General features: G+C 36.8%; 1 protein-coding gene across 2 annotated transcripts in view; it reads right to left on the reverse strand.

The window, feature by feature from the left end:
• The window catches only part of whrna (whirlin a), an 85,505-nt gene extending 64,622 nt beyond the window's left edge, over positions 1-20,883 (reverse strand). The window contains exons 1-2 of one of the 2 annotated variants that reach the window (XM_059526100.1): positions 20,393-20,883; positions 18,830-19,735 (exon numbers count right to left, since the gene is read on the reverse strand). In XM_059526100.1, the coding sequence (XP_059382083.1) occupies positions 18,830-19,564 (735 nt within the window). In that variant the 5' untranslated portion in view covers positions 19,565-19,735; positions 20,393-20,883. The remainder of the gene's footprint in view (positions 1-18,829; positions 19,736-20,392) is intronic. The other variant, XM_059526101.1, reaches the window with a different exon arrangement.
• Between the last annotated feature and the right edge of the window lie 2,250 nt (positions 20,884-23,133).

Below are 23,133 nucleotides of genomic sequence, written 5' to 3' on the forward strand. Positions count from 1 at the left end.
ATTTCTCTGTCCGTTGTCTCTGCACGCTTCAACTTTCAACGCACTGCACGAGGGAAAGTATTTGGCGGTCTTGCAGTATGCTGCGGATTTAAATGTGACGCATTAATATAAATTATTTTAATACATTTTACATTGTTACTTTTCATGCAGTTAACGTCTCTGAAGTTATTTGACATTTTATTTTTTGTGTAATTTTAAATACTGGTCAGGATCATTTGTAATAATTTGTTTAGTAATTCATAATATGTTGACAGGTCAAAAGTCCTGCAGTTCACATTTCAAAGTGCAATGTTGCCGTTGTCTGTATGGGACATTAAATAGCCATTAATGGAGAAAAAGCATGTTGGTACTGGTGTAGTGGAGTGTATTAGTAATATACTAAAATAAACCCCCTGATCAAGTACGTGGATGTCTTTCATTATTTCAAACCAACTTTACTTTTGTAACTACTTTCTGTATGTCTGTTAAGCTGCTTTGCAAGCATGCAAAATTGTGAAAAGCACTTAATATGAAGTGTGGTTAATTTTTTAAAAAAAGGTAAAGGTCATAATTATAAAAAAGTACTGCATTGTTATGAATTATTATTATTTGCAACTCAGAACATTTATTTTTATCTATACTATTTTTATACTCAAGTAGAACTTAAATACAGTGTATTATTAATCATAACAGGTCAACAGAGGATTCAATACAAAATAAATTACTAAAATATTACGTCAATATTTAATCAATGAAATTTGCAAATTGCTCATTGTAACATTTGCGCTGTAGGCAGGGCCGGCCCTGACCAATTTGCTGCCCTAGGCAAGATTTTACCTGGCGCCCCATGCATCACAGCCCATTTCACCCTGTCATTGTGTTCATGATTTAGCATATATATATATATATATATAAATACACACATTACAGCAGAACTGTTTCCAACACTCATAATAAATCATCATATTAGAATGATTTCTAAAGGATCATGTGATAGACCGGATGTCACATGTGACACTGAAGAATGTAGTAATGATGCTGAAAATTCAGCTTTGCATCACAGAAATAAATGATAATTTAAAGTATAATAAATTGAAAACAGATTATTTTAAATTGTAATAATATATCACAATATTACATTTTTTTTTCTGTATTTTTGATCAAATAAATGCAGGCTTGATGAGCAGAAGAAACTTCTTTCAAAAACATTAAAAATAGTAATGTTTCCAAACTTTTGGCCTGTGTATCCCCCCAAAACTGCACAACTGTAGAGTAAAACATTAATAAAAAAAGTGATAATAAAAAATGCGTCTTAAAACTGACATGATTGTACAAAATCACAGTCTGGGGACTCAGAACTCAGAACAACTGCTAACATTAAGTTTAAGGTAAAAATAACTGCCATGAAATTATAGTATCTTACTCCTATGCAATAAATTGTTCTTTCTCTACATCTCTTTACCTCTGTCTTTATCCTCTTCTCCTCTTTTTGGCACTGTATCTATCGCAGACTATGCTCATTTATAATGTGTCATGTAAATTCCGCCTTCCGTCACAATCAGGAAACTTTCACTGTGTCTAGAACTGGCGCGAGCTGCCAGGCCCGTTCCTACGAGCTGTGTGTTAACAAAAGCAATGCTGTCTACGTTGGATGCGGCGCGCTCTGTTTCTGACGCACTTCAAGCACTCGATGGGCGGGGGAAGATTGAAGAGCCGGACTTTTTTTTATGCTTTATTTGGTACTATTTCGAATTAATGGTTTTTAAATAGTAACCTATTATAAAAAAAATAAATAAATAATAATAAAAAAAAAATCACTCGCCCTTAGCATTTGCCTATACCGCCTATGCCGCGGGCCAGCCCTGGCTGTAGGCAAAAGTTGCATTTGGAAGTTTTCTTTGATTTGCCCAAAAAGAAAATCTCACCAAAAAAAATTAACAGCATCATCTTAAAATAATTGTAGAATTCTCAAATTTTAAATACATGTTGAGACTTGTGTCTTTAGCTGGAACAAGTTTCTAGACTCTAAACAAAGGTTTCTTCAGAAAAATGTGCAACACAGATTCCCAATAGTGTGCACTCTACCGAGTTCAGATGATTAGCAAAATTACAGCTAAACTGGATTGTTGGTGAATTTCACAGTTTGTGAAAGTTAGGTGAGGAGAAACTGACTTATCAAGCCCCCTTCACTGACCACACTGTAGCTTATATTTAGGCCGATGGTAAAATCACATTATTACAAAACTTAAGACACTTTTAAGGAGTGAAGGAACAAACAAATATCAATACACAGAATGTGATATAGTATTTTGTGTTAGGTGAGAACTCATACAGCAGCCTTAATTATCGGACAACATACAGTACAAACAATCCCCTCAGACATATATTAAAATTCCATTATGGGGTTATGAAGTGAGCATCCTCTTTCAAAAGTTTCATCCAGTTGGTGTATATGGGTGTGTGTAGGTTATATTTAAAGTGTTTATTATTTATTTATTTATTTATTTTTGTGCTCAGAGAACACCATTATGAAAATCACTTTTTTAAACATGCTGTAGATGGAATTAAGAACATACTTTCTTAAGAATGAATAGATTTCATCCTTCCCCAAATGCATTTGTAAAAAGTGTAGTATTTTACAAGTTAATTTGTAGTGCACTAAGTACTACATTTAGAGTGTATTTTCAGTTAGTATAGACGTCAATCTATTTTTAGTATATTTATCATGAAATAAATATATTTTAAATACAATTAAGTATATTTATTTTTCACAAGGGATGTTAGATACAGATGGACAGACAGACATGGAAACATGTAACTGTACAGACAGAGACAAATGGATGGATAGACAGAAAGACAGACAGAGATTGATAAACGATAAAGAGATTGACTGATAGAGAAAGACAGAGACATATACAGACAGGGACAGAAAGATAGAAGGATAGATGATAAAATAGACAGATGGTGGAATAGTTAGAGAGTTTGGTAGACAGATGGATGGATGGATGGATAGACAGACGGATGGACGATAGACAAACGAATGGATGGATGGAGTAAAACATTAAGCTATGAACAGAGGTTTGTGAAGTGATGTGAAGAGAGGAAGAGAGGGGAAGTTATTTTTGGGGAGAACAGGAACTTGATGTGGAAGAGTGGCATGGCTGGTCACACAGCTGCCCAATAAGAGCTTCTCCCTGTTTTCTGCTTTTCCTCTTTGCTCTCACTCCACTGTATCTTTCAATTCTGAAGCCCTTCCTTTCCATCCTCAAAATATAACACACTACAACGACCAAACAGAGATAACAACCCATGAATCACATACTCAATATGAATACTGATCTCAGAATAATTTACTCTAAACCAGGACTCTCAAACTAACGAGCCCAAGATATTTTCATAAGGCCCTCAAGTGTTAATAATTTATCTTTAAATTCAGCCTGCGAAATCAATTTCACTTTCTGCATTTTGGTTTGACCTCTTGTTAAAGGGATAGTCCATGAAAAAAAAGAGAATTCTCTTTCTTCTGCTGAGAATAAAAAAAAAGATCCTTAAAGAATGGTCCCCATTGTCTTTCATAGCATTTTTTTTATTATACTATGAAAGTTAATGGGACCAGCAGCTGTGTTTTCTTCAAAATATCTTCTTTTGTGTTCAATAAAAGAAAGAAACTCATAGAGGTTTGGAACGACTTGAAGGTGAGTAAATGATGACAGAACTTTCATTTTTGGGTGAACTACTGGATGAACATCCCAAACCACTTTGACTTTCTTTCTTCTGTAGAAGATAAAATATATTTTGAACATTTCATTGACTAAAACAGTTCTTCTAAATATCATCTTTGGTGTTCAGTAGAAGAATGTAAAGCTTCTGTAGAATGCATATGTCTTGCGCCACATAATTACTGCTAGTTAAAAAAAAAGTGCTGGAAAAGCTACACTGTTTTGCAGCAATTCTGCAGCTTTTAATTAGTTACTCTCCTGTATATGTGGATAACTTAATTGAAGCTAATGAGTATTGTAAGAGAGTGTGTGTGCAGGGTTAAGCTGATTACCGCATAGCACATTGTTTTTCCTGTGCATGTCGTGTGCTTCCTGCTGTCCAGTGCATCACTTCTAGGTTTTAAGATGAAATGCAGCAAATCATTAAAAGCCAACGCATCTTTCCTACAAAGTGGGAGCAAAGAGCGAGGTTGTAGGAAATAAAAAACAGAGAGGATGATAATTGAACAGCCTGATCTCTAGGTTATACCTAATCCTGTTTAATTAACAAAAAATCCTCCAGCGTTTCATCAAAGCCAGCCAGACAAGAAGGAGGAATGACAAATCGCGTGGTATGCCATTTTAAAAGCTCCGTCTACCCTCTCCTTTCCTCCGTGTTCTCCTTAGGTTTGTTGAGTGCACCTGCTGTGAATATTTCTATTGTAGCTCAGAGCTCTTCACGCAGGCAGCCGTGTGACTCAAAGTGCCTCTTAACCCCTCCACTGCACCTTTCTTCCCAGCATGCACCACTCTGCCTGCCCATGTGACAATGAGAGCGGTATTCAGGGATCAGCAGACCTGGCCTCCGCAGCGCAGGGATTTCAATTTCAATGAGCAGCACTGAAAGTTCTTCACGGAGAAAAGATAATATTTAGGGTCTCAACCTCTCTGCTTGTGGAAAAAAATAACTATAGACTACAGAAATAGCTTTTGGCAGTTAAATCTATAACCACACACATACATATAAAAATGCAGATGTTAAAATTGTAATAACGACGTACAGATCAAGCAGTTCATCTGTGCTATTTTTAAATGACTGGTCTAAATGCACAATGTGTGAGACCCGGCGTGTCAAGCACTAAAACAGCAATTTATATGCCTTGCTGTACCAGTGGAAAACACACAATGCATGCTTTTCTGGAGCTAACAAATCCCTTTAAACGTTTTAGTGATTTAATAACAAAAATTGTGGGAAAACAAAAGGAGTTTAGTCTTTTCAGACTTTATGTAATCAAAAAGGTTAAATTTATTAAAACATACAAATATTTATTGCTCAATAACTTCAGCTCAAGGTTAGGTTGAAAATAGAAATGACTGCTTTAAATTACAATCCTATTAATATAACATTAATGAAACAATAGAGAAATTCAATTATTTATTACGATTACTATTTTACTGCCATCATAGCCTTGAGCACTGCAAACCTCAAAATGAAAAATGAATTGTGTTACTATGCCATGCATTTTTTAAAGAAACTCCTGTATGACAAGACTCATCAAATCCAAATATTAAAATATAACTTCTTTTTATTTTAACATTTTAAAATGTGGTTTATTTCTGTGATGTGAAAGCTGAATTTTCAGCATCATTACTCCATTACACAGTTACTCCAGTCTTCAGTAATTCAGTCAGTGTATACACACAAAGACACACACTGTGTGTGTATAAACGGAAACTGGTACTGACTAAATTCCTACAGGCCTTTGATACCCCTGCAATGTATAAAGGTTGTTAACTGCCAAGCAAACATTCCCTCTCTTATGGAGTGCCACTGTTTTATTTTCAAGTTTTGACTAAGAGGGAGAGAGAAGGTTACGCGTACTCAGCACGTCTCCTACTTCAGGCCCATGCGGGTGGGTTAATGTGGGTCAGAACCAAGGGCGAGATCTACTTTAACATCAACGGTCCTCCTGTCCAGCAGAATGTTGAACACAGCAAGAAAACAGCATGAAGCGGTCTAGATGCATTTCAAGTACACAATGCATTGCACCCTTCTGTGTTTTAAATGTCTCAGAACTTTATAAAACATGAACTGTTTAAAACTGAAAAAGCTTACAACTTGGACGCAATTATTAGTGAATTAGAGTATCATCATCTGTAACATTAGTATTCTTTAATCACATAATACACTTTCAATCATAATAGACTGAGACATAAAAAAAGAAAACTGTGTTCTATGCTATGTTCAATTCTGCTACGCTCCATCTAGTGGTTTTGAATGCTAGAAAAAAAAACACATTTGCAAATCTCCAGCCATTCCCTCTCATTAATTCCTCTTTCTAATCAGCAGTCCATCACACTCCCCCTTCTTTCCTGATTCATCCTCCAATGTTCTTTGTGAGAGGAGCTTGTGATCCTACTAATATCCATCTCTCCCTCCATTTTCCTATTGTCTCATCCATCACACCCTCTTATAATGTTCCTGTTGGCCTTGAGGTTGAGAGGTAGGATAAAGAAGCCAAGAAAGCAAGAAGGACTGAGAGAAAGAGAGCAATGACCATCCATGAAGATTCTTCTTGGGAAGCTGATATATAAATCAATATTGATTAAAACAATAAAACAGGTTTCAAAAACACATTTTTGCTTGTCTGGGTTTTTCAATGATAATTATCTATCCATATAAAGATGATCTTACTGATGTATCGGACAAGAGATCTTTAAGAGATATTTGCAATATTTCCAACACTGAGAAAGATATTGCATGACCTGAAATGCGTGTGGTTTATAAATGCACTAAACACATGAAATAATAAATGAAGACTGCAAGTTTTCTGTTGTGTAATCTTTTTGGGGAGTTTTCCATATTTGTATGAACATTGCAGTTTTGTTCATGAATTAGCTAAAATCAGCATAGACTAAAATATCTTGGTTTATTAAAATAAAGATTTACAAGTATTTTGTCATACCAGCCCTACTGGTGTTTAACTGTTGGAGCTATACATGAAACAGACAGTTAAAACATGCTATTAGAGAAATGCTAATTACTGGCATTTTCAATTGCCAAAACGTCAGTGCATTATTATTTTAAATACATTTTTGACAAGGCTAAGAAACAAAGTGAAAGGAAGAAATCTAAAAAAGAAATAAACAAATTGTATCTCTTTAGCTTCACTTACTGCGTTGCTGTTTATGTTTAAGTCTTTCCCCTGTTCTCTAGAGCATCATTTAAGCTGGTGGAGTTGTATTAAGTGCCGTCTACCTGAGTCCTGCTACACAGCTGTTCCCACCTTTGCTATAACGTCCTGTCACACAGAAACACTGACACACAGCAGGATGGCCATCAGAGACAAGCTACCCATAGCTCTCTGTAAAGTCAGAGTGTTTACATCATAACAGCACAGCCCTTGACACAAAGGTTCAAATCAGAAGAAAAACACAGTAGTGAGAGATTACATTACATTTACTCACTTAGCTGACGCTTTTTATCCAAAGCGACTTACAATTGCCACATATGTCAGAGGTCGCACACCTCTGGAACAACTAGGGGTTAGTGTCTTGCTCAGGGACACATTGGTGTCTCACAGTGGATTCGAACCCGGGTCTCTCACACCAAAGACATGTGTCTTATCCACTGCGCTAGCACCATAAGATGTCATGATAGAGATGTCATGTTAGAGAACACAGACATAGGCTAAGCTTACATCTGCATTAAAGTTACAGTCAAAACCACTATTAGAAAAAAGACCTTGTGACCTCACCAGAGGTATCATGAAATGAGCCAAAAAAAATTGCAATAAATAATTAAATAGTAGTTCTTTATATAATATATTGTTCTATTATAATAATTTAATGTTTATACATCTAATAACTCAACCAAAATTGTATCTGAAGTTGACAATTAGTCATCACCATGCATTTTGATTATATGGAAATAATCAGCTTTATGATAATAAGTCCCTTTGTGCTCACAAGAGAAAAAAGTCATGACAAAAAAAATTTCATATAATAATAAAAGGGTTGGTTTAGATCTACAATAATGATCACTGATGATCATGTTTAGGAAGTTTAGAACTGACTTTGAGGTTTTTGCTCAAAAGCATTACATAATAAAATTTAACTATTAATTAAAATCATATTTACATCTATATAATTTCATATTTAAGTAAAAACATATTTTAATAGATTACAAGCTGGAAGTTTAACATTAAAAACTGACCAGAATGCTGCCTAAAAGCTTGGCTTGGGTTACAATCCTCTAGAGCCAAATGGCAAAAGCATGAGACCATGAGCCGGCATTTTTTTGATTGGCATGAGTTAATATCTGCTTCCAGAAAAAGCTGCGAGAAAGCATGGCCAAAATCCTTATTACTGCATGCATGTGCCTTGGATCTGTAAACAGCTGGGGTGGAATAATATGGAAGAAAATTGAGAGGGATAAATATGCTCTGGTGTCTTGCCAGCATTCCTCAAAGTGCAATTCATCGTGAAAGTACATATGATAGAGAGATATTAGAAACAGGTGGCTAACTGCTGTGCAAACGCTTCCGTCCCTTGTGGAGCGAAGCTTTGATTCTTTCAGTGTTTAAGGAAGAACGAGAAAGGAGATTTTGCTTACTCAGCAGTCAGAACACCATCCTGTCTGAACTTATGCGGGTGGGTTAATGTGGGTCAGAACCAGAACCTGCCCAATGTTAAACAGGGAGTAAAAAAAGAAACGTGTAGAGGGACAAAACACAGAGCTCTAGACATGCATTTCAAGAGGACAGTAATATTAGTCAACATTTACAGCTTTCAAAGGAAGTAGTTAGTTACACTTTAGTATTTGCTTAGTTAAAAAGGGTAAAAAAAACTGTAATAATAAAAAAAGATCTGCTTATTTTACAAAATGTTAACTAGATGGTTCCACAAAAAATACTTCTGAGAGTATAACCAGGTAAATGTGCTGTAAATATAAAAAATGTGACATATAATTGCATATACAGTAACTATAACATATGTTTTTTTTTTAAGTATGAAGGCCCATCCCTAAGGTGTAAGCAGATCATACTTTTTCCAACCTTCTGCATAATTTAATTTAGTAGAAAATATATAATTAAAGAAATATATAAATTTACCAAATAAAACATCATTCAGTGTAATAAAGTCAGTGTAATTCAGATAACAAAAAAATCATGTCTTGCATATTTAGAACCATTAGATTAGAAAAGACTATTTAAGAATCACAGTGCTGACCTGCAAAAAAGAATTGGAATTTTAGAATTTACCAATCTAAGCCACTATCAATCAAACCACTTTTACCCTTTTCTCAGCAAGATGTCATTTTAAAATGACTTTGTTTAAAAAAATAATACAATTCATTCTGATACTTTCTCTTTTAAATATATTTTCACAAGTTCAGGTCAGAAAAATCATGTTTAATTTTTACATACATATATATATCTGTTATGCTGAATGGCGAAAAGCTCTTTGAAACATTAAAAAATTAAATTTACCTGCATTTATGTGTATAAAATCTCCACACCCTAGAACATCCTAGCATGATTGCAGTGAATTTTACACATGTTGGTAACTCTCTAAAAAGGTAGAAGCTGGAATAATTTCCCTTCAAGCAACTTGAGGTCAAGTGTTTTGCTCAAGGACAAAACTGTGAAAGATTATGGCTTACTACTTGTGGGAATCGGACCAACCATCGTTTGATTACACATTCTAAGCTTTATCCACTCCGCCACATCACCCTTGGGAAAAATTAGTGGCATAAGATAGAAAAGAAACAATAGAGAAAAAAATCTGTGTGCAAAACTACAAAGCCTCTTTATCCACCACATGTGACACATGTCAGATTGACTAGATCAGTCAGACCACTGCATTATCAGGCATGAGCCGTCTGTATGAAGAACATATGAGCAGGGCGTCTACTGATCCTGAGTGGCAGAACAATTATTTCACCTATCAAATCCATGCCCTCTCATTATAGCGCCCTTCAATCATAAATCTCAACAAACTGCCGCCCCCATCCTCCTCTAGGCAGAAAATTCCCCAGATGCATTTTTTTTCCCTGATGCAAGGCCTTTAAGGTCCAGCCAGCCTGTGGAGATGAGCTTCCACTGGCAGCGATCCACAAGGAAAAACTCATCAGCCTGTGTCCATGGTTCGGATGCAGAATTCTGTCTGAACTCCTCCAGGATGGGATGAAGGATATCTACCTCTGACACTGATCTGAAGGCTAGACATCATTTCCACGAACAGAACTCATTTTTTCCAGACATTCGCTGAAACATAAATCTCAGATTGAAATCAATTATCTGGACCTGGTGCTGACTGAAGTCCTGTGGTACAGCAGCTTCTGCCGTTCCATCATAATCCAGGGGAGTTATAATAAAACATAGAGCCCCTTCATGACCTTGCACACATCTGTGCAGAATTAATATCTCCATATGCCTCTGACCCCTTTTCCGCTTATTCATTTCCTCATATCAGAGGGGAAAACAGTCCATGTTTGGGGAATTAAATTCTTTTCTTTTGAGTCCTTTTGAAGGCACATCTTCACTAAAAAGTGATTTTAATAATCTGACCGAAACATCTTAATTATCTTTCTAAATCTAAATCCTCAGTGACCAAACAATGTGTCATTCCTCTCATCTGAATATATGTGTGTGCTTTCAAATCTGCCAATTTCTATTCAGTAAGATAGCAGACCTGATCCTTCTGGGAGGACAGTTTTAAGTAGTTTTAAGCACTATTCTATAACAGAGTCCCAGAACGTCAATGGATTAAAAAGGAAATATTCCTTAAATCTGACAGAACATTCAACCCATCACAGTTAATCACATGCATCAGAGCAATTTCAAACAGGGGGCTGGGAAAGTGTCCAATAAAATACATTATAAATACATTTATATAATACATTTGTTTTAAATCTTAATATTGTGTCATAAAATATTACAATTCTACACATTTTGGTGCACCAAACTTAAATTCTTAAAATAAATAAAAAATCAATTGTTTTAATAATTGTTTTAAATGCTAAAACTAAAATTTAAATGATAATTTAAAGATGATAATGCAGAGAACTGGACTTTGCTTTAAGGCATGGCATGTGTGCCAGTAAAATACAATTAATAAAGTGTAAAGAAAAATCAGGAGGAAGACAGAGACAGGATCAACCGATGATACAAAATATGTAGTTTATTTTAGATTATAATCGGGTAATTTTTTTTTTTTCTACACATGAATCAAAGAAGACTTGATCTATACTGCAGAGCTCTTCAGTCAAACATGCTTAATAATAATAATAATAATAATAATAATAATAATAATAATAATAATAATAATAATAATAATAATAATAATAATAATATGTGTTTTAATGCTACAGCTGAATTTGGGCATCAAAATATAATAAAGATAAATATACATTTTCATCTGCTTAAGATTGCATTTAACATTATTATTAAATTATTAGCATTTTAAACTGAATTTTTAAGCTGTAAAGACCATTTAAATGTGAAATAGGGAAAATTTACATTCAATTGTACAATTAAATATCCAACACAAACAGACAAACTAGGTAGTTTTAATTACATTTTTATTTTACACTTATCTGAACTTTCAGAACTTTAAACACACATAAAAAAAATATTTTTTTTTTATTAAAATATGCATTAATTAAAAAACATTATTAAAATGTTGTTAAAATTTTATTTTAATAATATAAATTATTTTAATATTTAAAATTGTATTAGTTCATTCATATTGATATTTCTTTTCCGCACCACAAAACTGGGCATACAGAATGGCATGGAACTGTACAAGTAAACAAGACACCTCAAATACATATCAATACAAAAAGCACCACACATGGCCTCCATGAGGATGGTGTGATGTGGCATTTCAATGCTGTGAGTTGACAAACTGGGCAGTGAGCTGGTGCCCATGGGCCCAGTGACCCGACCTAGCATGAAAACAAACCATAGAACAGTGCCAGCTATAAACCCATCGAGCAAATCAGAAATGATGTCCTCTATATACTCCAATAAACTCCAGATCGATAGGCTGCTAGCTGATGATTAATCTGGGGCAGATGACAGTGACAGAGGCTAAAAAACACAAAGATAAAAGAGAAAACTACATGAAAGTAACCTTCGTAGGTCAATTCTGACACGAGGCATGGCAAAAATTTGCAAGTACAGTCACTCTGGGTAAGAGCGGTTCACGTCTGTGGAGGAGTCACATGCACATTGACTAAGGCTCAGTGTGAACTTCACTCAGAGAGTGATGGCCATTTAGTCATTTAATGTTTTTTACCCAGCAGACGGTCTCAGCAGCAAAGCTCATACTGTTACTGTTGCTGCTATATTCAACAAACACTAAAGACCAGTCGTTAGAGAGTCACGTGACACTAAAAACCAGATGGAACAAACAAAACAAACCCACATGCTGACTGTTCATGCTGTGCTTGATCATTTCCTGTGCTCTTGCCAGCAATCATGCACACAAATCCAAGTACACATGCGCAAAAAAATCCAGGCCCATGATGTAGGTTTGCCCGCGGCGCTGTGTGAATGTCCTAACAAATGTCATTTGGATCAATAAAAATCTTCTATAAAAAAACTATATACTTAAATTGGGTGGGCCCGAGTTTAAATGGAGCATGTACGCGTTACCATGCTTCTAAAGATGAGCAGGGAAAATAATGCAGAAAACTCCATTTAGCATTCAAGGCATGTATGCAGGTAAAACACTAACCAAGTGGGGGGGAAAATCAGGAGTAGGAGAGAGAAAATGATTCAATATATATAATTTTGTAGTATTTAAATACATTTTAAAATATGTAAAAATATTTTTACATATAAAATTATGTAATTTACGTATTACACATTTTTATGTGTGTGTGTGTGTGTGTGTATATATATATATATATATACAGTATATATATATCTGTGTGTGTGTGCGTGTGTGTGTGTGTGTGTGTGTGTGTGTTTAATGTTTATTTTTAGTTTGTATAAAAATAATTAAATAATTAGATAATGAAATAATTAAATCCAGTTAAATCCAGTTTTCTGCAAGAGTATCCACATCACACTCTTCTCTTTTCCTATCTGTTTAGACAAGGTGGAGCTTCTTTAATTATTTACCAACAGGAGTCCATGACAGAGGACTCTTATTGGACGCCAATAAGAGGTTAAAACCAAGAGATCAGCCAATGGGAAAAGATCATACATATCATCAATACTGCACTGCCTCATTAGAAATGTGGACACAGCGAAATAAATGTCTTCATCTATTCGCTCTCATAAGAGGCGGCGAGTCATGCTGCAGATACAAGAGCTTGTGTAACAGATGGTCTGGGTCCAGACAGGACAATGGGAAGCTGGGTATGGGACATGGGGGAGGGGTCAGGCTCAAATGTATTAAATGACATGCTTAGGTCTTTCCTTTAAGGCTCAAACGAGGACAGAGGAGATGTAAGGCAAAAACAGGGTGGAGAGTCCTATTAATTAGCTACAAGCTTCTCCTGCTCAGATTATTGGTAATTATATTGCAACCACAAAACACAGAGGAACAAGTCACTTGTGAGTAGAGGTTGGTTTTAAACACTGTGTAGCAAGGTAAGAGTGCTCCAGACAGTAAGCAAGTACATAATATTATTAAAAAAAAAATATGAATGCAATGCAGCCTGCTTTGGATAAAAGCCTAAATATACATATTACTTTGATACATATGTTTTCACTAGGAACCATCAAATTCTCAATATGTTCCTCATCTTGTAGCTAAACTGACTTTAAAATACTGTTGATAAGAACAACCGATTATTTCAATCTACATTATACAAGAATTGTGTAACCAGACTAAAGCTCAAACTCATTTCCTGGTGTGGTTTTTGTGGAGGATTTTATGCTGTATGTTTTTTCCTACATTAGTCTTAATATAAATAAATAAATAAAACCAGCCCGAGTTCTCTGCAGCATGAAAGAAAGACTTCCACGTCAAGTCCGGGCGTCGCTTTTTCCCTTCACAGAATAATTCAGCACTTGTGTATGTGTGCAAGCGAGGGAATGCGAAAGATAGTGCTAGAAAACAAGAGAAGAGAGTGAGGGATTCATTCATCTAAAATTGCTTTATATGTATAGTAATTTAAAAAGCAAAAATGGCTTAAGAGCCATAACAATGTCTAGAGAGTATTTTGGCAAGTGAATAACTATAATTTTACTGCACTGTGCTTTCACGTGCAACATCCCAGACATATTGAACGCGGACATATTTATCAGATATTCAGCAGCTTTTTAAAGTCAAATCCAAATACATTTGACAAATACACATACTGATAAACTACAACCTTGAATACACTGTAAGTCACAAAGAATTTGCTAAATGCGACCCCTTACCAGGATCATACCTACAGAGCCTTAAAACCAACAGGTATGTGAGTCATTTCACAAACACAAAAGCGACAAATCTGGGATCCCTATATCAAAGATATCACATGCTGTGAGAGGGTGGTCTTAAAATCACAGAAATGCGGGCCAATGATCTGCAGTCAGTCAGCCATATATCAACAGGTCCCCAACAGGGTGTAATGAGTGAGCATCAATCCTGCCCTGCCTCAAATTGATGAGGTCTGTCAGAGAAAGGCAGTGTATATTCTCCATTTTATGGTGAGGCTAAATCAAGATGAAGAATACAAGGGACAGTCAGTCACCTGCTCTAAGCCCATGTAATGAACAAGAGATCAAGTGAACACGGACTAAAAAAAAGTGTTCCACCTATCTAGACAATAATACTTTTTGTGTGCAAAAAAACTAATATAACATGCATCGTGGTACTTACCTGATCATGCATCAAAGACTGACATGAAAGAGAAGAAATTGCTGAATATAGTCATTATTTTTGTTTTCTTTGTGCACAAAAAGTATTCCCATGGTTTCATAAAATTAAGGTTGGACCACTGATGTCACATGGACTATTTTAACAAGGTCCTTACTACCTTTCTGAGCCTTGAATGTGTTAATTACATTGCTGCCCATGCAGGATCAGAAAAGCTCTCGGATTTCATCAAAAATATCTTAATTTGTGTTCTAAAGATGAACAAAGGTCTTACAGGTTTGAAATGATCAATGACTGAATTTTTTGGTGAACTTTCCCTTTACAGCTTTCCACAGTACAAAAACAAAAATGCACAAAAAGACAAGTTCACATTAGGTAGCATGACTACATAAGTGTATGTGTTAACTGTGAATAAAATAAATTAATGTGTTAAACATTTTATATCATTCACAAGCATTAATATTACAGCTCTATATTTGGACACTTTAGCCATGAATGTGTTAAATGTATTTGCTTTACATAACAAATTATCAAAACAAGAATAATAGAAAAGATCTACCATCAGATGACACTTGGTTTGATATTTTGAATCTAATGCAATGAAATTCAGACATTTGTAAATGACTGGCCTATTTTACAAGAACTTGACTGTAGGGTGAAAAATAATGGATGTCAATAGCAACTAAACTGTTTTTTAACCAACATTTTTCAAATATCTTCTATTATGTTGCGCAGAAGAAACTCATAAAGTTTTGGAAAGAGTTGAGGGTGAGTAAATTATTGCAGAAGGTTTATTTTTGAGTGGACTATACTTTTAAGTGAGACTTAAGTGACATAACTTAAAGTCAATGAAAGCATGTAAACAGCATTTGACATCTGATTTAATACAGTATTATGAAACAATTTGATTTATGCACTAAATCCACTATGCACTTAAAAAAATTATTATAGATGCCACTGCCGCCTTCTCACAGTGACGGCCACTCTCCATTTTTCACCTCTCATTTGCCTAACATTAAGTTTTTCTCAACTTTTTGATTCTATCACTGCATGTACCGCTCTGCTGTCAATATGTCAATACCCTGAATGAACTTGCTGCTCAACTCCCATGAACAAATTAAAAATGCTCACTCAGCTCCACACAAGTGGACACGTACACTTAGAGGCATTGGTCTAGCGATGAATCTTCTAGCCTGGCTCTAACTGAGATTGCAAAGCAGCATTTGACTGTTAGCTGGTAAACAGTTCTGTCTTAATCATCTCTCAGTGTCAAGACAAAAGCAAGAAGCAGCCTCCTCTAAGTTTGAGCCACAGACAACCTGGCAGTCACAGCATTAAAATTCAATCAACTCGACTTATCTGGTGCTCCTATATGAGGCCACCCTTGAAACAGGAGCTGAGGAAAGATCATTGATCATATGGGCTATCATAGCAGCCCTGTGAACAAACACTGAAGGCCATGTGGATAGACCAACCAATCATGAGATGTCAAATGGCATCACACGCATTCAATATAGACTATAAAGATGATGCAGACAGGTCACCTACAGCATGTAAAATTCATCCTCATCACTGAGTCTGAAGACCCACAGAGAGAGATGGAGACAGTTGGTCAGACAGACAACTAGACATACTAAAAAGAAAAGTTTAGGAGGCACAGGCAGAGAAATAATGATGTCAGTCCAGCTCAACCACCTGCAAGAGTGCTTCTTCCTCATATCAAAACATTGTGGTCACAAACCTCAGCAAACCTCCTTACCAGATACGAAATGATACAGCAACATTATTTTTTTTTAATCTAACCAGCCATTGGCACTGGAATGGATATCTCCACCCATTCTGAAATCGCATTTGCCTAAAATTTTGCTCCAATTAGGTCTGATTGGCTGTAATTGTGCTGGATCTCACAGCTCTTTTGTTTTCTTGTATGGAAAGACAACAGGTTAGAACAGTGACTGCATCCAAATATGCTTACTTCCCTGTGAAAGTACACTCTTAAAAAAATTAAGGTTCCACAGTGGGGGTAGTAGAACCATTTTGCATCGGCTCAGTTCTTATCAGTTTCTCAGTGAGATTTTGTAAGATGTAAATTTCCATGAATGTCAAAAGTTCTTCATGGAACCACTAAAGAACCTTTATTTTTAAAAGGCAGTGAGGGCAAAAAAAAAGCTGTAAGCCTATGTAAAAAGGGTAGCATGTTCAAAAAGATTAGTATGAACTTCACAGGCAAACAGTAGGCAAAAAGTAACCAGATGACCAACTAAGTGTGCATTTAATGGAAACTTCACTATCCTGTGAGGCCACGGGAGAGGATTTATGCCAGCTGGTAGGTCACATGATAATGACAACATGATGAAAGTTGTATGATTAGACTACATTTATACTATAAAGAACCTTTTTATTGGTCACAAAGCAATTACTTATTTAAAAGAAGCACCCACTGAAGAGAGTATGCAATTTCCGACACAGATATTGTTACTTTTACCATGAGTCCCACCAACTAGAATTCTAGCTCCATTGGAACGTGTGAATTTGTCACAACTTCTATAAAAAAAAGTTAATTATTTTGGTGGTTATGTCTGAGAATACCAAAGAAAAAGCAAAACGGATAATGTTCAGGGTTCATTTACACATCACAAAGGTCAACAGAGCCCAGAGGAAATCCTCACTGTAACTAAAATAGAAGTCCTTACTTCGGCTAGAAAAATGAGAGATAACTATGCCTGCTAGAATTCAAGGAGCATAGGAAGGCACCGATCAAATGTACACTGTGCTGAAATTATCTGCACCTAGCAAAACCCCCATCCATCTCTCTCCGTTCTGGCTGCTCAAACAGTTGTGGTGTCTTTACCCAGGCTATGTCTGCATTACATGAGCACAAGAGCATCAAGACAAGTGGAAGGTCATGTTCAGCCTGGGGGAGAGGCTCGTCCATTTACTCATGCAGATCAATATGATTAATTGGGTGGAAGCAGCCTCCTGCCTCTGCCAGCTTCTGTTTAAGAAAGGAAGCATGGCAGGAATTTATACCCTGCTGCTCAATTGTGCCAGTTTTCCCCCAGCGAAAGAGGGAAACAATGATACAGAAAGGCGGCGAACTGTTCATGTTAATAATTTTCTCTTGGCACACAACCCTACAGAGACTCCCAAACATGGGGATATGAGAGAGTCAAACAAGCAGTGTCAGTGGAATGGCTATGTGCCAGTACTTTGAAATATGCATGGGATGTGCCTTATCTTCACTTTCAGATGCGTTCATGTTTTGTAATGTCGTCGAAAATATAATCACTGTAAAATTAAGGCCTCATTTGAGGTTACCCAGACTGACAAACTGGTGGAAGCCTTTGGAGAAAGTCTAAGCACTTTTTGAAGATGCCTCAAAGTGCACTTAAGGAACTTCAATATGCTTTTTAAGTGCATCAAAGCTTGTTGCTTATTATTATTATTGGCACTGTTTAGATTTCTAGTATGAACTAATGGGTACTTCAGAGAATTGCCATTTTAGAAATGGTGCTTAGAGTTTCTCCTGAGAGGTACACCGGTGTCTGTGCTGTGGCACATGAAGATGGGTGGTCTTAATACAAATGACAAACCATACGATTCTTGGGAAAAACCTAAATTGCAGTTAAGAACAATTCTGGTTTCAGAACCATGGACAGCGCACAAACTCTCATTAATAACACATGTGTAGCCCAACATTGTGCAATTGTTTCGTATAAATTTTGATTAATAGTGACTAAATGAAGGATTAGGCAAAGTCAGCTCTTCTTTTTAGTGACAACAGCCCAATGAAATGCCTTTACACTGAAATACTGGTTATATCTAGAAACTTTCATGTGACAACAAATGTTACTGATACAAAATTGATAAACCACATGCAATTGTTTATCTATAGCTAATCCATATACACGCTGATCAATAACATCAATTTGTAAAGGCTTTTCTGGCAAACACATCTCAATAAAAGTGAGCATTTATCATTTTGGTTCTTCAAGGGACAATTTCAGCTGCTTGTCTTCCATTAATAATCAATTAAGAAAGAAGGAGTTCAGTCTGTTCCCTGTGGTCAAATGACTGGTCAGAATCAGGTGATCTAAATGTGGCTACGAAATCTGTAGGTGCAATCTGTGGGTGAAGTAATATTTGGTTTTTAAGAGAAGGAAAGAGAAAAACTGGTTCCCATATCAACAACAGCATGTGTGAATGAATCAGTCAAGGAATAAGTAAATACATTTTCTTTAAATTATCACATATTTAAGTAATATTATTCACACACATTTAACCGTAAAAAAATATTTATACAAAAGGGGGGGGGGGGGGTTGCTTACCTTAACTGCCTCTGCATGTGTGACCCGGTCAAACACTTTGTCATTAACTTTCATTATCTGATCTCCAATTCTCAAACCCTCCTTTTCAGCCAGTGATCCCGGTTCTACCAGTGACACATAGATCCCAACTCCATGCTCGGATCCTCCCCGGATGCTAAATCCCAAACCCTCGTTGCTCTTGTGACGCTTGAGGGTCACCTGTCGGATCTCTCCTGGGGGCTCCGGTAAGAAGTTTCTTCCCAGTAAAGGAATAAGAGTCGCTGTCCCATCGCTGCTGGTACTGATATTGTCAGGAGACCCCCGCAGAGCGGCTTGAGAGGCGGAAGGAGGTGAGAAGTGAGCCCCGTGTGTTGGACTCGAATTAGCAGCCTCGTGGGAACCGTCTGGGTCACCATTGCGCGCAAGAACGTCGGATTTCAAATAGAGCCCTTCTGACGTGTACTGATCGAACAGAAGCTGGTCCGAGCGCGGGATAACCAGCCGCAACATGGGCAGAAGCTGACGCTTGCTCGGAACGTTCAGTATGACTTTAAGCGTCTGGACCAGGTCGTACACATTGCGCTTGGAGTGGTACACGTTGAGACAGTGGATGAACTGCTCTCTCTCGAGGTCGCTGAGCAGCAGGTTGAGCGCGTTGTGAAGCTTCTTCACGTTGGCGGAAAGGGTACGCGCGCTAGACGCAACGGAGTTGCCCGAGGAAGAGTTGAGCGACAGGCGCTCCAGATCTGTGCTCATCCTCGCGCCCTTTGCCTGGATCACAGAGCCTCACGGAAGCGGTGGGGTCCGGAGAGCATTGCAGTAGCACCGGAACCGAGTCTACAGGAGCCTGCGGAGCGGCGCATGGCACTGCGATGCCTTGATGTTCACTGTCATACTTAATAATACACCAAACGGGTCACAGAGGACCTACAAAACCAAACAAATACATTCAATTTAGGCCAGTATCCTAAAGAAAAAAAATAAATAAATAAAAAGTTTGGAATTAAAAATGTAATGTCAATGTCTAGTTACAATCTGGTTAAATTAATTTTGTTTGTTATAATTTATACAAAGCGATATTAGGTTAAGTAGCATTCTGTTTTTATGAATAAAAATAAGAATAATTTATGGGAAAAAATTCTGAGATTTCTATCAGTAAACCATGTCTGTTGGAATGTTTTATATTTTGTGTTGTGTAGTTAATGTTTGCTGCATGAATTTAACGTCATGTGTTAACTGAATCGATAACACTGTGATCTCTCACTCTTATGAAACAATATCATTTTTTTCATTCATTAATTTTACTTAAATCAACATTCAATGTTACCAGATATATTATTAGTAGTAGGCTATATCGAAAGTTTAGTGACAGAAAAATGGAATTGAGTTTAAGATATGTTTGAATATTTACATTACATGATATAATGGCATACGAATATGAATTTAATGATACAGTCAAAATCAAAATTCCACCCCATCATCCTTTTAAATTTATAGAAATATTACATTTCTATACATTTTCCCAGAACTTTAGAAAGAACCTAAAAACGTAATTAAATCTATATATTAGACAGGAAAGTACACCTTCCAAATAACACCGACAGAAAGCAGCGCGCTCTGGTGCGTCTCGCGCTCGCGAGAAAGGGTCAAGTGGCCAGTGCGTCTTCTCCAATATCTCTGTCGTCAGCAGTGAATCCCTTATGAGGGAGTTTAGGATCTTTGCCCAGAAATCCAGAGCTTTACAACCACCATAATCACATGAATGTGTTCCTGCTGATTAGTTTTAAAAGTAGAGCCCCGGTTTGCGTTCGGTTTTAATCCACTCGACCTGTATTTGGAGGATATGGCACCCAAACTAAAACGCAAAGTTGATATCCTTAGACACGCTCATAACAGAAAGTTGAAACGCGCTTTAGTCCTTTGGAAAGTGCCCCGGGTGTATTCCATAGACAGAAAAAATCAAACAGGTAGGAAAGTTCTTAGTTGCGTAAGTGCGCACAGAAACAAAGTAAAACGGCACGGAGACCGACTATCTTCGTTGTCTAGCCTTCAGCTGTCAGAGCAAGCGGATCGACTGAACTGGCTCTCTCCAACGCGTCCCTACACAGGAAATGACGCAGCTTAATGTGGCGCGCGTAAGTTGCTTAGTAACCAACAACACATGAGTGAGGCGGGTGCGCGCAGGACTTGCAAGTCCATCTGCTTATTTTAAGAGCTACGTTATTTAGATTTTACTGAGATACTAATAGCCATCGTCGCTTTTTTTAATTAATATTGAATTCGCTTTAATTGTTGTATTTTCCGTTTTCATTTTAATTTTACTTATTTTTTAGTAAATTTGTTGCGTTTTTATCTATCTATCTATCTATCAGTAGTTATAACTCTATAGTAGGCAAACTATCACGAATCAGCATAAACACATTACTAACATTTTACTAAATAGCATTGCTCATGCAACTTTAATCTCCTCCATTCTTCATCTGAATTGTAACAATCTGATTCCACATTTGCTTTGATTGTGCGTTGGTGTTGCAGTTGACCTATTAATTCAACAAGAGAAACAATGGTTAAAATAGAAACACATAACCTACTAGTAAATCAAGAAACCAGGGTAATACTCTAAAGTGAATGTCCCTCAAGGGTTTTAGATGCATCCTTCAATCATGTTTTACCTCTCTATAAACATTTACAGCTCTGACCACATTAGTACGGTTCACATTACTAGAGTACATGATGGAAAGCCTTTAAATCAAAATCCTTTACAGCATTCAAAACTGATCCCGTTAAGCAGAACACTGAAATCCTGCCACAGATCTGAGTCAGCATTCACACATCCAAAGCCAAATGGTTTTCTGTCCGGCACTGGCACAGGTGTCGATGGTGACGTGCATCAAGAGATGACAGCTGGATATACCTTGTCAGAATCTCAACCCAGCTGAGCTTTGAACATGCGATTCCCATGGAAAGGCACTAATCAGACATTCCTAGTCCACCTATATCAGATAATGAGGTGTCTAGTCATTTTCTCAGAGCTTAGCAACACACACAGGTCAGGGAGGGAGGGACAGAGTGACAGTGAATGATTGATGGGCGTAATTAAAGCAGTTACCAAGTATAAGCGACAAGGTGGCAAGGTAAACACGATTACTCTGCCGTGCCTCCAATCTGGACATAGACAGAGTAACTATGAGCTGAATTCCAGCTTGGTAGGCACCGGAAGAAAGATCTAATTAACTCTCCCTACCCCCCTGCCTGCATCAGCACTGCTAATGACTTTGGCTATCTATTTGATTTTCAATTTATAGTGCAGATCGCAGCACCTTATTGCACATGCCAAAGCTGAAAAATGTCTTGAGGAATAAAGCACCGTACAATAACACTATAGTCAGTTTGACAGGGAACTAATAAGGGGCATGTGCACAAGAAAATGCACAGGTGACGCTTGGAATTTGTTTATATATACACAGTCAAACAAGGGAGTTTTATCTTTGCACCGGCTGACTGTATTAATCTCTGTTTTGAGAAAAAGCTGCTAAGTACATTATGTAATAGGCTTAGGAAAGAGTGACTCAGAGCAACCTGGAGGTACTGGTGAAGAACGTGAATGGATTCAGCCTTTGAACAGTTCTGACACAGACACTATTCAAGACCCCAAAGAGACCGAATTTTTGTGTTCATACTTAATAAACAACTGCATCTTTCAATTACGATAGTCACAGTTTAACCTAATCCAACCTTAATGGAATAGTTCAACTCCAGTCCACCAACACCTTGTGAAGTATAAAACTGCCCGTCAGTAAGAAACAATTCAAGGTGTTTTTTAAAACCATAATTTCTGGCCAAAATATGAGTCTATAATCCATAATAATGCTTCCTTCAGTGAAAAAGTCCATACCCTTTTGATCTCTCACATCATCCACCGACGTATTGGTTTAATTTGTCTTGATGGATCTGTTTAGTAAAAACACACAGCTTTTTTTTTTTATTAATTGATGGAATGGAGTCCATGTGTGGATTTCTCAGGGATTATTGTGCTGTTTTTATTAGCAGCTTGGACTCATTCTGACGGCACCCATTCACTGCAGTGGATCCATTGGTGAGCAAGTGTAGTCATGCTAAATTTTGATTTTTGGGTGAGCTAAAAGCCATTTACCACCAAATTAATGTAACACAGTTGGTCAGCCTTCAGTAGGCCTGTAGGTACTGTTGGCTGGTTATCATCAGCCCCTGCTGGTGGATGTTGGAACTAAACACTCTGCTAAGAAAAAAAAAAGAAAAAAAACCCCAGACAAAATACAGTGTTTACTTTTAAAAGCCGTAAATGG

Source organism: Carassius carassius, chromosome 36 (genome assembly GCF_963082965.1).
Source record: "Carassius carassius chromosome 36, fCarCar2.1, whole genome shotgun sequence".
In the NCBI taxonomy this organism is placed as follows: Eukaryota; Metazoa; Chordata; class Actinopteri; order Cypriniformes; family Cyprinidae; genus Carassius; species Carassius carassius.